The 17580-nt window shown below is 40.6% G+C and overlaps 1 protein-coding gene across 1 annotated transcript in view; it reads left to right on the top strand.

Annotated features, from left to right (window-relative positions):
• The window catches only part of LOC136558957 (von Willebrand factor D and EGF domain-containing protein-like), a 170991-nt gene extending 153843 nt beyond the window's left edge, over positions 1-17148 (top strand). The window contains exons 26-28 of the mRNA XM_066553782.1: positions 7842-7937; positions 9727-9822; positions 17126-17148. Coding sequence (XP_066409879.1) covers positions 7842-7937; positions 9727-9822; positions 17126-17148 — 215 coding nt within the window. The remainder of the gene's footprint in view (positions 1-7841; positions 7938-9726; positions 9823-17125) is intronic.
• Positions 17149-17580: the final 432 nt, after the last annotated feature.

The raw sequence follows: 17580 nt of genomic DNA, 5'->3' as shown, positions 1-17580 counted from the left end.
CCAAACTTCCTGACCAAGTCCTCATTTTTTGGCTGGGTTATCAGCCAGACCACTGCACCCTGTGGCTGCTCCCCTTGTCTTGAGACTTGAATCTCCCTTTTCTTTTGCACAGATGAAAATGAACCAAACTGCACCAAGCACAGGCAGTGCCTCAGCCTGCTCAGGGCAAGGAGAATGAGCCCAAATGGCCTAAATTGCAGGTCATCCTCAAGCACAGAGCTGCAAAAACAACCAGCAGAGGAGAAACTGTGTGTACGAGCCCTCCTTCACTTCTCATTCAGGCATGACAAGGAAGCAGCTCAGCAGAACAATTTATATGCAGGCTGGAATGGTTCACTGACCTAATAAAACACAGAGCATTCTTCAATGAAGAGAAAGTGTTACCAAACTCAAGCCCCTAACAAGTTGGGAATGTAACCTGTGCTGAGAGTATACTTTGCAATTCCCCACATTAATTATACACTAACAGTTGCAAAGCTGAGAATAAAGTAGAGCTTTAGGCTTTTTCAAATTAATAGTGCTGCAATCAGACTAAAACCAGTCTGTAAATGAGAAAAAGGATTTACTAATGGTTTCTAAATCTCACAGTTCCTAGCAGAATATTCCCCAAACATCTAAATATGCACCTACACGTGCTTTGTTTATGGCGGTTTCATTCTTCAAAGTGCTGAAGTATTCCACAGCTATCCCAACATACTACTGCATGTCCAGAGTGTCACCTGACAATAGGCAAAATGAAGATCATGAGACCAAGACAGAGACATTTCAGTCCAAGGAGAGTGGGGAGTCCCCTGCCTGTATGGCAGTGACATTCCCCACTGGTTTCCTGAGGTTTAGGACTCTTGCCTGCCACTTAGTCCCAGGTGTAGCCATGATATTTTCTGAAAAATCCCTTTGCCAGGATTTTTTCTCCTGAGAAGCCTCAGAGGAAAAGAAAAACAATAATTATCTGCTGCTGTGGAATGCAACAGGTGCATCTGTGATTGGTCCATGTTGGTTGTTTCTAATTAACGGCCAATCACAGTCAGCTGGCTTGGACTCTCTGAGAGTCAGGAGCTTTGGTTATCATTCCATTCCCTTGCTATTCCTTGCTGTCCTTCTGATGAGAACCTTTCTTCTATTCTTTTAGTATAGTTTTAATATAATATATATCATAAAATAATAAATCAAGCCTTCTGAAACACGGAGCCAAGGTTCTCATCTCTTCCCTCGTCCTGGGACCCCTGTGAACACCGCCACACCCAGGAAATCTTTTGGAGGTAGAGATGGAGAGATCAGGATCCTCCTTAGCTGACAGAAAATGTTATCAGCTGCTGAGAGCAACGTGACAGCAGACAGGATTGCAGTGCATCACACACTGACTCTGGCAGGGCAGCCTGGCAGCTCAGTAGTTTTTCCATATAGTAGTAATTATTTTTCTCATTTTTACTGAACTAATAACTAAATTAGATTTATTTCCTGCTTTAATATCTCTAAAAGGCCCCGTAAGTATATCAGAGTACACATCAGAATGAAGACCCAGACATAATTAGGCAAAGCACCGACATTGCACTGCTATCTATATGGTTTGCAATTTTTCTGACCATTTTTTTCTTCTGAAATGTGTGCTAGGTCATGCAAACTAACTCTTATTGTTAGAGCTCTGTGGTAAAGTGAATATATTAGAAATGCAAACTGTCACCACAACCATCACAATTACATTTACAGCTTCCTCTGTGTCTTGTAGTAATTTGTTCTCCCACACTGCATCCCTCAGAGGTTTCTACCAGATTATTTTTTATTATTCAGAAAGGTAATTTATTGAAGAAGTGCTTTGCATCTCTGTCAGAGGTACATGAAGCGAGAAATAGGGTGAGCAAACCTCAAAATGATTGGTATCTTGATATGGAAAAGGATTCAAATTTTCAAGCATTGCACAAAATTTGGAATTTTATTATATGACAAGTATTCTTTCTCCCTAAAATTTAATCTGTGCCTATAATTACTGGCATTCAGTGGATCACACATCTGAGGTTACTCAGATAGAGCTTGTAGAGAAACTTATTCCTTTATTTACAAACCCAAACCAAGGCAGATGGGGAATTTCATATAAAATCAAGCTGTGGGAAAACATATGTGCCTAAAACTCAGCATGGGCAAAACTATTTCCTCACTGCCCTTGGAAGCAGAAAAAAAAGGGGACTAGAAATTGCTGGTGTCCCAAATCCATAATGTGTTTTTCAGAGCTGTGTGCATTTGGGACCTTCACAGCAGCAGATATATTGGTACATCCATCTCACTAATGATCTGTTGAGCATCAGTTATACCCTCTAAAGGGTGAATGACATTTTTCTACCTCCACTAGTTTCTGCCAGTAGAATCCAAACAATGTTGTCCTATGTTAGAAACATCTTTTTTTTTTTTTTTGGCCAGAACACACCCATTTGGGGATAATTTTTAATTTATTTCTTATTTTTTATTTTAAAGGATTGAAAATCACTCAGCAAGATCAAATCTTTATTTGGAGCCTAGAAGAATCCAAAGAGTTGTTCCCCTTCTGCAGTCAGGATAATGTTTCATCTGAGCAGTGCTGCTCGGGTGCATAATGCACACAGAGAGATGGAGAGCCTTCCTCCAGTGGATCAATTAAACTGTGTTATTTGGTGAAACTGCTGGTCTGACCTTCCAGTTTGTGTCCTGTGAAAGGGATCAGCAACATCCCCACAGTGCCATGATCATGCCATTCCTGGCACAGAGCTTCTCCACCTTCATTTTGTTTTATCAATAGCTGATATATTTTACCTACAAACACTTGAAAGGGCTAGAAGCGCCAGCTTTAGCACAAAATCCACTTCTTTCACATTTACTGGCTTCATTTTTGTCCACAGCTCGACTTCTGCCAGCTGTATTTTCCTGGCAAGAGCAGTCAGTGATATTTTTAAATCTGTCCCATGCTCTGTGTCCATACTGGGTTGTATCTCCCCAGCTACAGCTCTCTGCTTTTGAGAATGTCACACCAAATCAAGGTAACCACTAAGCAGCAAGGAGGAAACAAACATTAAAACAACATGTACCCATAGAAAAAAAAACAAACCTGAGGCTGATCAAGCTCCCTGCTCCACAGAAGAGCAATAGAACAAGTTGAAATATTCACTGGACCCACAGAGAAATCATCAGTTCAAAACCAACACCAGCCAGAAATAAAAGCAGTGCCTGTGAATCACCCAGAAATGTCAGCACAGGGATGGTGACTTAAGGGATAAGTTGAAGTATCTACCAGTAGGTGTTCTTTTGGCTGCCTTTCTGTGTTCTTTGTCAGCAAGATACAGCCTGATGCATTGCCTTAGCTGGCCCACACAGATGTTACTGCTTGAGGCTATTTTCTCTCCTCCATCCAAAGGCAGGATGCACCCAGAAGCAGGTCAATTTACTCAGCTTCCACAGGAGAGGAAAAAGAGAGAGAGAGAGAAAAAAATAAAAGCTATTTTGAAAACTACACCTTCTAATCAGCACTGCAGCCTGATTCACTGTCTCCTCATCAGAGCCTTGGCTCAGGATACCTGATGACAGGCAATTTTGATTCAGAAAGAAATAGTCTCTGCAGTCTCGTGGCCAGGAAAGGACAAGGATGTTTCAGTTCCTGAAACATTGCAGAAGATCTCTTTCTTCTAAGATTTCAGGGCCATGGTGTAATATTCCTCCTCTTTTTTTTCTTTACTTTCTGAGGGTGGTGATGTATCTTATTTCAGCAAAATTAAAAGCTTTTCACTACTTATTATCTCCTTCTAGTGTGAAACAGTGTAATGAGTTCCTTTTGTCTAAAGGTGGCTTAGGTTAAACTAGGAAAGGTTTTGAGAATCCACAGAAGCAGTGGAGGTCTGGAGGACATGTCTGGCTGTTTGCGATCTCTGTATCTGGTCAGCAGATCCTGCTGCTTAATAGTGACCCTTCACCCAGCAAAGCATGTCCAGTGCTTAACTTGGCCCCCAGTCCCATCTGGTTTTACATAACAGATAATTTGCTTCATAGTGTTTATATTTTAGTAGGAATGTTGCTGCAGATCAATGGGAACAAAGGCAGGCAGCAGAAGTCACTGAAATTGTGGGTGTTCATGGCCGGTGCTACTCACAGCAGGAGAACAAGGTTCACTTCAAACACAACATTTCAGGTGTTGGGGGTTTTAGTAATCCACAGAAATATTTATCTTGAAGGCAAATTCCTCTCTTTGGCTGACAAAGCAGAAGGTCTGAATACCTTAGAGATTTTAGGGCTGAAGAGTTTGGTATGGAGCTTCATGGAGGTTGATAAAAGAGTTTCACAAAGCACTTCACTGTGTCAAGTGAGCCTAGAGGGGATAAGCCATGAAAAGGGTCACAGGAAATTTTAAGTGATTGTAAGGTCAAAACACATTAAAGCCATCAAAGAGAAATAGCTGCTGCATTAAACAGAAAACTCAGCAAGCTGTGAATGCCTTTCAGTGTGTGGGAGGAGTGTGCCTGTTTTATGTGATGCTCTGTGCAACACCTGTGTTTTATCTTTACACCTGCAGCTGCTTGTTACCTTATCAAAAGCACCCCTCCTCTGAAATACAGCACAGAACCACACTGCTCCTTCATCCTGCATCACCACCTTCAGCAAGGCTGACCCCATCTAACCCACCAGTTCAGGCCAGCAGAAGACCATGGAAGTGGTTCTGAGCTGTAAATGGTGGCCTTACAGAATTGTGGCACATTACAAGGCTTGAGAAACACCACACAAATGTGTTTATACCCATGGCATTAGGACTAGTCCCCAAGAGAGATGGAAAACTTACCAAACCCTGCTCTCTCAGGGTCAAGATGCCAGGGCTTTCTTAAGAGGAGGGCAAAAAAAAAAAAAATTTAATCTTTTCAAAGTCATGCCAGTACCTGGGAGGATTGCAATAATTTGATTTGCTCTCCTAGTGTCTGATAATTTATTTAGTTTTCCTGTGAGAGGCTCTAGCATTTTTGTTTGCTATTTTGAAATTGGAACTCCTCCACAGAGGCCAAGGAGTGGGACCAGAAAGGATCCAAACTAGTTATCATTAACAAATGTTGAAGTCTGCCTGATGGGTATTGAGATGGAGTTGTACTTAAGAAAGTTAAAGAAAGGGAGGACAAGGTGGAGGTGTCAGGAAGGAAAAGGGGAGAGGTAACACTGCATTCATTTACCTAAAGGTGCTTGTGAATATCTTGGCAAAAGGAGAGTTTGTTCCCCAGAGGGCAGGCAGGCAGAAGTGCTCCTCCAGTTCAGAACAGGTTTGGTACTGACTTGAACCCTCAGTTCACTTTGAATTGAACTCATTTGGATTTAACACTGAAATCAGAGATGCCATAAGTAATAAAGGCAGTTCATGCTATATTTTCATAGCTACCTGGTCATTTGTATGGCAACTGAGCAAAAAAAAAAAAAGGGAGAAATGGAAAGTCAAATGTCAGTTTGAACTTATGAGTTTTATTCAGATCAAGACTGGACCCCACCTGCTGCTGAAACCATTGCTGAATTACTAATTTGATTCCTTACAGCTGTCTGCTGTCAGTACAAAGAAAAAAAGAAACAAAAAACAACAGGAATGCGATTGTTTGTGTAAGGTTAAAAATGTACAGAAAATGTAAGCAACAAAAGAAAGAAGAAAAGGTGAAATATCCATATGAACAAGTGCTGCTGTCCTCATTACCTTTCCTTGATTTTGCTTTCTAAGAGGTTGTGGGAAGATATTGTCCAAGTTTCAGACTATCTCAAAACAAAATCTGTAGATTTTCAAGTGATTTTAGGAGAGCAGGTTAGTGCTGGGGCATTACAGTCCACGAATATCAAAAAGCACAAAGTGATTTTAAATCTGGAACCAAACTTCATGGTTTGGGCTCATCTTTTCTAAATTCTGAATGTCTGAGCTGTTTTATAATTGAAATGTGAATTGATCCAAGATTGTGGATCAAAAATCTCTTACTGGAGATGTGAGATCAAAGGGGAGAGAAAAAGGAAGAGGGAAAATAAGAGATTAAATGATTTCAGAGTTATGGAGGCCATGACCCTTTGAACTCATGCAGGTTTGAACCAGTGGTTGAAGCATTTTTTAAACAGCTCAGCAAGAACCCTGGATCCCTGTTAGCCTGAGTAAGCAGAGGCCAAGATTGCAGCATGGATCAGGAGAGGTGGAGAAGGAAGGAAATGGAGGATGACAGTTTGAGGGCTGGGGTCCAAGCAGCCCCCATAATCATGGCCATGCCTGCCCTGCCTAAGGGCAGGTCAGGATGCTGAGGGATCCAGGAGGTTTGGCACAGAGTGAAATGCAAATGCAGCAGCCAAGCAAGAGCAGCAATACAGCTCCAAAAGCTGCCAGGGCAGCAGCATCTGGGCTGAAGGGAGAGACCAGCACACAAAGTGCCACAAAAGCAATATTTCACTACATCACAGCAATAATTAGGCAACCTAAATCTACCTACTTAAAAATGCCTGATCATCCCTGAGAGAGGAGCAAAAGGTTATTCTCCCATCAAATAAAAGTTGCTGCATTTTTGCATGCTGTCTTTTAGTAATCATCCCTATTTTGAGGCTCCATCAGGATTCCAGCTCCTACAGCAGAGGTCTGAGGGGGGACTGTGGTCATGCAGAGTCCTGTGTGCAGTGACAGCTCTGCAGTCAGGATTGCTGCAGCATTAACACTCACTGATGTGCAAAAAGGCAGCACAGCCTGGGGGCTGATGGAGGCACTGCTGGGTTTTAGCTGCTCTGCTGAGAGGAGCTGGGTGTCCCACAGCCTCCCCTCCCTGCAGGCAGGGAGGAACAACACCAATTTCCACGGGTGGGAAGGGGTCTCTGCCAGCTCCACTGTGCAAACAAAGCTTTGGGCATGGCAGGAGCCCTTGGGCACAAATGTATTCTCACAGCTTCACTGCCAAACTCCTGACTTGGCTCTCCTAGCCCAGTGCAGCCTCTTGCTGTGTTACACAGCTTTTTGTACTCCACCCAATTATCCAATGCCTCCTTCCATGTAAAATGCAAATCTTTCCCACTCCCACCATACTGGCACTGCCATGTTTCTGAATTACCCAGCCTCTGATGGGTTCTTCTGCACTTACCTTAACAGGCAAGGAGAGACAGGACAGGAGGAATTTGGGTACCTGCCTATGGCACCTACCTACATCAAAGCAGGCCGTGTGACTTCCCAGAAATTTGAGATTTTAATGTTAAATGTTCTAAAACAACATTGATAAGTACAGCTTAATCAAAGACACAAAAACTAGGTATTCAATTTTTTCATGAAGTCAACAAATAAACATATCTGGCTTCTTGTGTTTGAAAGAACTCAGCTCTCACATCTTATTTGTACAAAAGAATAGAGTAAAAAGGTAAGTATTTTAAAAAGTAATGGTTCAAGAGGGCAAGGGAAGAATAGATCTTTAGGATTTATGCTTGCTTGAATGCAAAATCACACCCAGAACGGTGTGAAAACAATCCATCCTCACCAAGGTTCTTCTTATCTAAATGAACATTTGAGAACAGGAAGAAGGAATTTCCCCACATGGAAGTGAAAGCTCCAACAATCTTTGGCCTTTCCACTTGCTTTTCTGAGAATCTCTGTAATCAGCCTCTCTTCTCTGGTGAGGCAGCCCTTACTAAAGCTTCAGCCAAAGAGTTTCCACACGACACAGCATTTCCCATGAGGATTTCTGGGACATATCAAGGCTCTGTGTTTCAGATTCTCAATCCCAAACCACTTTCCTGTTTCTTGTTTTTAATTACAAGCCAACTCACCTTCCGCAAGGAAGCAAGTGAGCCCCCACTAAAGTCTCCCCTCATTTCCCAGCCCCACATTCTTCCTTTGTTTGTTCCTGCAGGTGTCTGTGAGCCCACGTGCATGAATGGGGGGAGATGTGTCCACCCCAATGTCTGTGACTGCCCGTCTGGCTGGAGGGGAAAGCACTGCAGCAAACGTAAGCACCTCTGCTCCCATCAAAGTTTATATTCATTAGCTCAGTCAACAGCAATTTGCAATCTTCTAATACTAAAAACCAGCACAGAATCTGTTTTGCTGTTTCAGCAGTTTGAAGAAATAACAGTTTTAAGTACAGGTACTACAAAATGCTGTAAACACTTGATGCTTGCAGAGGAGAAAAAGCTGTGTGGGGGAACCCTGGTTCTGCTTCATGCAGCTCTGTTATACATCTTGTTATGGAAATTCATTTTTACCGTATTAAACTTGAAGCATTGATTTTATGTTTTAACAGCTTCACATATTTTGTTATATTCTGCAGAGAAATGTCATGTATTTCAAAGTACAGAACTATCTAAAGCCTGCTATAAAGCTTTCCAAACTGATGTACTCTCAAGGTCATCGGTGCATAATTTGGAGAATGACGTGTTCTTACTCTGTAACTCTGACTACAGTTACATAAAAATGTAATTAAAAAAAAACCTCTCACCCTAAAATATTTTCCAGGAATATTTTTCCTTACATGGCTATTCATTACCATGAAGTTGACAGATAAACTGAATAAATTTATAATCAAGATGACATACTGTATGTAAACCAGATTAAAATATTGGCTTCTTACCCTTTAGGTCCTGCTAGTAAATATGATTTCAGAACCAGTGGCTTGAATTTATAATATTAATAATTTATTCAGAAATGCTGAAGGAAGGAAGTGTCTCTCATACATATACACCAGATCATGCACTCACTCTTTCAGGATCTCTGAACAAAAACTATATGCAATAAACATATCAAACTTTTCCATGAAAATATTTGGTTTTTGCATGGAATATGTAGTGCATGAATGTATTATAGAGAGATTATTCTTAGCTGATGATGAGCTAAGCATTAGAAATGCCAAGTCTCACAGTAGACAGTTATCAGAGATAAATTTCTTAAGAAGAAAATATCAAAGAATTCTGATCATCGTACTGATGATGTGATGAACAGAACACACCCATTCCTTTGGAAGTCAGCTGTTGTGAACAGGCTTAAAAAAAATAAATTTCTTAAAGAACAAAGATTAGGCTTGTTGCATTAAAAAAAAAAAAAAAGGTAAGCCTGTTAATTGCAAAACTGAACAACTGGAAGCAAAGCCCCTGGATAAGCCAGAGACTTGTATCAACCACTTAGTAACTATAATCAAAATACAGGGATATTTCCAGGGAAACTGACTCCAAGGAAAGACCTGGGTGTCCAGCACCTCAGGCCTTTCAAAGTCTCTCAACTCAGCTGATTGGGGCGCTCAGGATCTGTGTTGTGACAGGTCTGTTCTTTCTGTCTTTAATTGGTTTATAGTTTGGATTGTTCTGAACCAATAATTTTGGTATTTTCACTTCTCACTGGTTGATCTTTCCTCCAATCTTAGCTCTAGCTGACATTGTGCTCCATGAGGTAATGTTTCTAGAAAGTTCCTGGTATTTTAAAATGATTGCCACTTTATCTTTTCCCTGGTTCCACTCCCCCTCCATAAATACACAACAGTATTAGTTTCTCATACAACCAATTACATTTAGTTACTTGTATTAACAAACACTTAGCATTACACTATTATTATACTTGTATTAACAAACACTTAACATTACACACTTCTCAATTTAATTAACTACTTTATCCCAAAAAGTTCAAATTTCATTTCATTCATGACATCAGCCACATGGAATAAAGCCTAGCAGGTGACCTCTCAGCCAGTTCTTGAGCACACAGACCCATCCCATCCATGCTCTCACTTGTTCCATGTCCCTTCCCAGCTGTTTGCCTGCAGAGGTGTCTCCATGGAGGGGAGTGTGTGGGTCCCAACATCTGCCAGTGCTCCGCAGGATGGGTGGGAACGCTCTGCCAGACCCGTGAGTGCTCCTCATTCCTGCAGATTGTAACCACCTCAGCTTTTTACACACTGCATTTTCTCCTGTGTGTGTATTCTGTCAGGTTTGTGCCTGAACGCAGGCATCTTAAAGGTCTTTTCCAACCTAAAGGATTCCATGATTCTATTACCTGTCAAAGTCAACCCTAACACGATTAGCACGTGAATTCTTCCTCTGATTTGTCAGAACTGTCCTATGCTGCCAGTAAAACTGGTACTTTCAAAGACATTTCTAGACTCAATATAAGAGGCCTGACTCATCTTTTTTCTCACATGGATGCTGACATCAACCTGTCAGACAAAATAAGTACTTTTTAAATTAAATAATTTGAAATACAAGGTTAAAAGGAGAGGCCAAGGAGAAAAGGAAGTGGAGTACCCATTCTCTATACCCAAGTGGCATTAAGCACAGAAATTCTGTGTGTCTGCTAACCTTAGAGCCTGACCCTGTAAATTCTGCTTGTTCAGGCTGACCAAGGTGGCTGGAAGTATTTGCATTTGGGGGGGGTTGGAAGACCTGGAATGGGAAGAGATCTGTTATTGCCAATTACATCCAGGGTCACTTCAGTTTGTGGCTGCCATTAGCTTCACAGCAAAAGGGTATGAGGAAAATATCAAGGCATTATCCCCTGTAAAGGTCATTATCTCCTTTATCTTCCTTTCCCTCACACTCACAGAGCGTAATTACTTATGGAAATCTTCTGTCAGCTAACTCCCAATGGCTGTGTAATTGTTTCTTTGTGCCAGCTGTCTTCTAGTTCAAACATGGGAATGTTTAAAGTTATTGATGGCATATTCTTGACTCAGTTTATAAAATAAATAAACAAATCGTGCTTGCTCCTGGGAAAGGCAAGTAGGACTAGCATTAACAATTTCTGCTGTCCTATGCAGGCACACAAGCCAGGTAATTTTTTTATAGATTTATCTAACCTCTGAAACTTTGATCCAAATCCCTTCATCTGCTAGTCATTCTGATTTTACTACTTCTTCCCATAGTGGGAGGTTAAATCTTTTTTTTTTTTTTTGTCCAAAAGGGTCTGGCTGAAACTCCCAGGTCCCATAGCAACCCCAAATTTCTGCTTTTTTAAAGAGGAGAGAAGACTTTTGTCAGACAGCAGATGGTGAGGTCTTACAATGCTGCTCCAGGGTATTCACAGCGAGGCAGGGGGGAAGCAGGGGAACAGGAAAACCTTCATCCTCACAGATGTTAGGTATGGAAGTGTAACCCTGAAAGTAAGTCATGTTTCATGTTTAATGGGAGGCTATTCCCTCAAACCCTGGACTCAATGGAACAAATGTATTTATCTGTCTAAACACGAGAAGCCTCCTGATTGCCTCCCTTGCTCATCTCCTCCTCAGCCCTGGCAGAGGCTGCAGCAGCACAGAGGGCTGAGACCAACCCCTGGTTGCTGTTTTTGTTGCTCTTGTACTACTTTGGCCTCTGTCCCATCTCCCAGCAGCACAGGGACAGTGGGCCAAGCCCAGAGGCTCTGCCAGAACCCCTCAGCTTCTGGCAAGGAGCTCTTTGGTTCATCACCCCACTCCCCTGTGCAAAACTGCTTTGTCACATTTAAGCTCCTGAGGTTTCCCTGAGCTCAGCACCCCTGTCTTGCTCGGATGTGTATTCCCAAATTCTGTGTTCCACTGTAACATCAGCAAGGCTGAATTCAACCTAGATTTGCACCACTTTAACCACAGACTTTGGCTATTAAACTCAACAACCGGCAAAATTTTCACATTGTAACATAAGAAAGTAGTAGCTGCCACATATTTTTCATTATATGAATATATTATTTCATATTTATTCTATGACACTGAATTAAATCAAAACTACATATATTTTAATATTTGATTCATACTATCTATTTCTATGTTTTTAAATTGTTAATCTCAATAGTTTCCATTTCATAATGCAAATATTCCATCTCGCTCTACAAGTAACAATTCAGAGTATAGGTTTTTTCAACAATCACTCTGTAATCCAGAATCCATTAGGGCAGAATTTTTTTTTCTCAGGGGCTTTTTCAAGGGTGGGAGATGATTAGATAATCCCAGCTTCATTCTTTGTTTTCAGCCTGTGAATTCACTTGAGTGCCCTTATCGGGATGGTGGTGATGGAAATGCAGATACTGGTTTCATCTATACCCTCATTTTTTCCTCCCTGACTTCCTAACACATTGGGGAGGGTGACTAAACCACAGGACACACAGAGACTTCCACTGCTATTTTCTGGACATTTCCCAGATGGAACAGGTTGTTTCAATCCTTTATACTGAGATATAAAGCCAGAGCAGGTTCTTAAGCCAACAAAGGAAACAATGGACAAATACTAAGAAATAATCTTGGACATCTACTTTTTGATTTATCTTTCATAAGAGTCCCAGATCACCTCCACCTGTTCAGTTTCTAACTCACAAAGGCCTGAGACCACATGGACAATTCAAGAAGATGTTTGGAGGCAGCAGCTGCCACAATAATTCCTCTCTATAAGCACTTTCTTCCTTCAGCCTTCTACTAAACCAAAAAAGGCAAAACATTCTCTGCTTTTAGGTCTTTAATAATTTAACTATTTACAGCCTCAAATACTGATGCCTCAGATTTTCTTGTCACATTCCACCAGGAACAAAGCAATAGATCTCTACCACAAGTGATAACCCAAAAGGCTTCAGCCCTTTAGCAGACAAACCCATTCACAGTATCCTAGAGCAGATTTTCCATTCTACTGCAATGAAGATTGGCAATGTCTAAGGCAGAATAATTTTATGTCTAAAATATTTTGAAAATGCCTCAGAGAACTAGAATGGGCTGTAATATCAAAGGTAACAAGGAGCTTATAACTAATTTGGAGCAGCTCTGCTACATTTTGGAGATGCAACCACACAGGCAGAAACTCTGTCTCTTTTGCAATGAGGCACAATGAAATTGCATGTGCATGTCATGCAGTGAATTATGATTTCTTAATGCTAAAATCAGTCAAACTCCCAATGACATTGCAGAGACATCTGTGCAGGAAAGTGTATTTACAGTTTCACCGGCCCCTGGCTGCAACTAGAGAACTTGGCAAGAGCAAAAGAGACTTTCAGCAGACATTGATAATGGATAAAACACAATAGTCCTCCTTTATCAGACTGTAAATAAAGAGGTCAGTCAAAAGAGTAGTTTTCTTCCTCACTCATCTGTAACTGAGCAGAATGGCTTCTGAAAGAGAATCAATAAAATAGGTCATTTGTCCCAACAAATAAGGTGTATGGGGGAATACACACGTTAGCCTTGATAAATACCTGTGACTTTGAGGGGCATAGTTTAAGGAATAATGGTCAATTTTCAGACTGTGCTGCAAATGTAGGGAAATAACCTTTTGGAAGAACAGGTTAAAAAAAGTAGTTTGAAATATTCAACATGTCTCAACTATAGAAAAGAGCAGCTTTATAGAGGAGTGTCACAGACATCTTCTATGAAAAATCTTTTAAGATTTTTCCTCCTGAGAAGCTGAGAAGCCTCAGGAATAACATGTAAATAATCATTATCTGCTGCTGTGGAATGCAACAGGTAGATCTTTGATTGGTCCATGTTGGTTGTTTTTAATTAATGGCCAATCACATTCAGCTGGCTCAGACTCTGTCCGAGACAGAAGCTTTTGTTATCATTCTTTCCTATTCTATTCTTAACCAGGCTTCTGATGAAATCCTTTCTTCTATTCTTTTAGTATAGTTTTAATGTAATATATATCATAAAATAATAAATCAGCCTTCTGAAACATGGAGTCAGATCCTCGTCTCTTCCTTCACCCTGAGACCCCTGTGAACACACGGTCACAGAGGAGGGTTCTTCCATTAGAAGCTTTTTTTGTGTGACTGTTTTTAGCTTTCATGGCTGCAAAAATATCCAAAAACTTGCCTTTCTGAAAAGAAAGAAACAGTATCCCAGGGTCACCATGTTTTTCCATCACTTATTCCATTCCTATTCCATATCAGACACCAATTTAAAGCTCCATGCCTGTGGCTTCCCCTTGCCTCCTGTGCTGGTAACTCACATCTCTCTTTTTCTTGGGCTCAGAAGGAAACATTGGGCCAAAGAAACGAGCATCTGGCAGCAGAACCTGATCACCCTGACAGATACACCCAAAACACAGCTCAGTAAAGTCAGAAGGCTTCTGGCCAGGGGTACAGGTCTGTTGTTCAAGGCTCTGAATGCAGGATCAAGGTATAATTCTAACAATTAATTATAAAGCATAAGAAGGTTGTAGTTGTGAAGGATGTTCATCATTAAAATTCATGCTGCTGTCTTCTGTTCTAATATTATTGAACCCATACTGGCTCCTCATTGCCCTTCAGAATAACTTCTCTTTATTTGCATGTTATAAGTGTCAAGCTTATGGCCTTATAATTTCCTCAATATTCTTCCCATTCTCTCTCTCTGCCTTGAACAACATCCTAGGCAGGATTTCCTCAAGCTTTCCTCTGTAACCCTTCCAAACCTTAAAAAAAAGCAAATAATTTTGAAAAGAATGCCATTCGCATGCAAATTATAGCTCTGTTCTTTTAACATGCAGGGATAAAACTCCTTCTGTAATTGGCATTTATTGATTATAATTTTAACATAAGCTTAGCCTGTTAAATGACTTTGCTGAATCTGTACAGGATAATGCATACATAGCTGGTGTCATTTTTAGTGTTTAGTGGCTTAGCATCGCTTGTAAATACATTTATGAAATATTCATTTGAACTTCAGCTCTGTTATTATCCTCTGTGATGTCAATTCCAATTTTCCTCCAAAATGTTTTTAACTTTTCTCCTAACTGAGCTCTTGTTTTTCTGAGCACTACAGAAAGAAGCTGGGGGGTTGAACATGGGGAGATAGGAAGAAAAGGATGAAAAAAAAGAGGAAATATATTTCCTTTGTAAAATTTATTTTCACACACTAAGAATCAGGGAAACCACAGACAGAAAACAAAATCCTAGTACCTCATCTAATGCCCATGTGTACCAGAACACCCCCAGATGCTATAGGGATCTGCAGAAAATCCACTTATCTTTGCATTACCTGTTCCTATTTTATCTGCTATCAAGATGAAAGAAAACCCAGCTTCCATTTTTCTCCAGCCCATATTCATATCAAACAAATAATAGAAATATACACAATTCTTTCTCTAATAATATTAACACAGACAGGTCTCTCTCTTCCTGCTTACCATACAGTGGAACAAAACTGGGTGGGGCACAAGGAGCCTTTTCTGCTGACAATGCAATCTCTGTTGGGAAATGGTTTTGTTCCAGTGAGCCAAACCCTAATTTTCCAATTGTAAATCTGTCCTTTCAAGGTTCCTGGAAGAGCTGGAGTAGCACTCCAGAAATTATAAGCTCCCTGTTCTAGCCTGAGTGTGATTTCATTCCTCCTCTGCCCCCTCCACACCCAGAATGCAAACTTGTCCCCTGCCCTCTCAGAAAAAGGAGAAATTCTAAGGTTTGCAGTTCACTATTCTGTATCTTAAGGAGATTTTTGCAACAGACACCCAACAAAACAAAGTTTCCTCCTTAAAATTTGTTTCAAGAGAACAGCACTTTTGCCTTTTCAGAGAGACGGGAATACATCAACAAACTCATAGACCAGGAAGGCAAGTTCACAGCTCCAGGTCACTGGAGTCCTACAGCACACAGCCTCTGGCACAGCTGGCTTTTCCCAAAGGAGCACCTGGAGGTCACCAGCACATGCAGGTCTGTGTGTGCTTTCATTCTGGACATGCTCTGGGGCAGTGCTTGTGACACAGCATGAGCTCTCACCACCTGATCATAAAAACATTCTTTTGCCAAGCTGGTTACAGACTCTCATCTTTAAGATGTGTAAGAGTAGCAGCAAACCTGGTTCTTTGCTTCTCTGCCCCAAAGCTGTGAAGTTTGTTAGAGATATTTAGATTTTAACATTCCTCACTCTGCCCCCTCATGGGGATAATAACCTGACAGAACAAGCCCAATACAAATTCCAGATCATTCCATGCAGCCAAGGTCATTATAACAATGATTATAACTCTGAGAATCACTTTTGGATGCCTTAGGATCCCACAGTGTGTTTCCTATAAAAGTTTGCCCTGGTCTATCTCTGAGACTTCAGATCTCAACACAAAGACTTTGCACCAACTTAAATCCATGTCTGAATCAGAACCTAAGTGCAACAAACTGAAATTGCAGAATTTGGTCCTTCAGCCACTTAATTTATTAAGCTGATCTTCTGTAGGAAAAATAAAAATCTCATAGGAATGCAGCAAATTCATTTAAATCTGATGGAACATCCTGCTCCATCATGAAGGAAATTGTTCACAGGCATGTGTCTACTTTATTTTCAGCTCAGCATGGTTGGCAGCTTCCTGTACTCCTGTGCCACACAAGAAAATGTAAGAAACCACTTGTTGAGTCACATCTGACCAGTTTTTAAGGCACTTAGTTTGACTGCATGAAACTAGGATACAATATTCTGGCAATATTTTTAGAAGGTTTAGCTCATGAGATCTAATTAAAATACTGTGATGTGTGTTCTTCTTGAATTGGTGCCCTCTGAATTGGCTGTTCTTTTTCCTCTATGCCAAAACAATGTCATAACAATGGATATTGCTAATGAGGATGAAAAACCAGCTGAAATTTGACTAATTGCTTTTTTCTCTCTTAAAAAATAATAGAGCACTGATTCTTTTATTTACAGAATATCTTCAAATTGATGGGTCTTTAGAAATGCAGTGGTGCTCTAGATAAAACATTTCTCTGGGTTTTTTTTCCTTGGGATAAGTAGTTCATTAATAACTCTCTATGACCATGAAATCACATATTCTTATTTGGTTTCCAGAGGTGTGAAGTGTGAAGTTCACCAAATTCTCCCATTTATTTGTGTATTGTGATAGAACCACCTTTGGGAGTACATATTTTAACATATTCTTTCATCTCAGCTAGAGGTCAGCTCTTTTAATAGCTGTAATTTATTTTAATTGGAACAAAAGAAAATCAATTTTGTCACAAATCTTGCCCAACCATCAATGCCCAGAATGTATCCTGTCTTTCAAATTTAGGCCTTGTACTGATCCATTTCCAACTGAGCCAAGGTCACTACTTTGTCAGTCTTCTCTTTCCCCCATAAATGGGAAAAAAATGAAATACTAGAAATTGTAAACATAAGAGACACAGAGGCATGAGAAGCCTATGACAAACCATCTTTAATTTTCAGTATTTCCAAATATTCACATCCTGATTACAAGACTTAGAATAAGTGCATTTCCAAAGAATTTTGTTCTTCATTTGTGGCACTTTGTGAGCCAAACTGCTAATTTGGGAGCAGATGCATCAGACCAAATGTCTGTGCTTGCACATGTGGCTATGCTGGCTCAGCATGTGAGAAGAAGGTAAGGCCCAAAGCCACTGATCCTTGTGGTAACAACAAAAATAACCAGATGCAACTGAAACAGCTAACAGGTAAATGAATAAAGCCTTGTTAACCCTGTGGAAGATGTAAATAAGGTTAGAGAATATTTGAAAGGAAGTTGAATGACTGCTCAGCTGCAACCTAGGCCACATTCAAGTTTACAGAACTTTTTTTCCCCCTTTTTTATGCCTTATCCTCAGTCAGACCTGTCTGATTACCAGAATGGTTTGCAAGGCTATTGCACAGCTGAGCCTGACCTGGCCATCACACCAGTGGGATTTTTCAGCCACAGTCATCGCCCAAACCACAAACACAATTCCTGTCAGATGTCCTGGCT

This window comes from Molothrus aeneus, chromosome 7 (genome assembly GCF_037042795.1).
Source record: "Molothrus aeneus isolate 106 chromosome 7, BPBGC_Maene_1.0, whole genome shotgun sequence".
In the NCBI taxonomy this organism is placed as follows: Eukaryota; Metazoa; Chordata; class Aves; order Passeriformes; family Icteridae; genus Molothrus; species Molothrus aeneus.
This window is presented reverse-complemented; position numbering and strand designations above follow the sequence as displayed.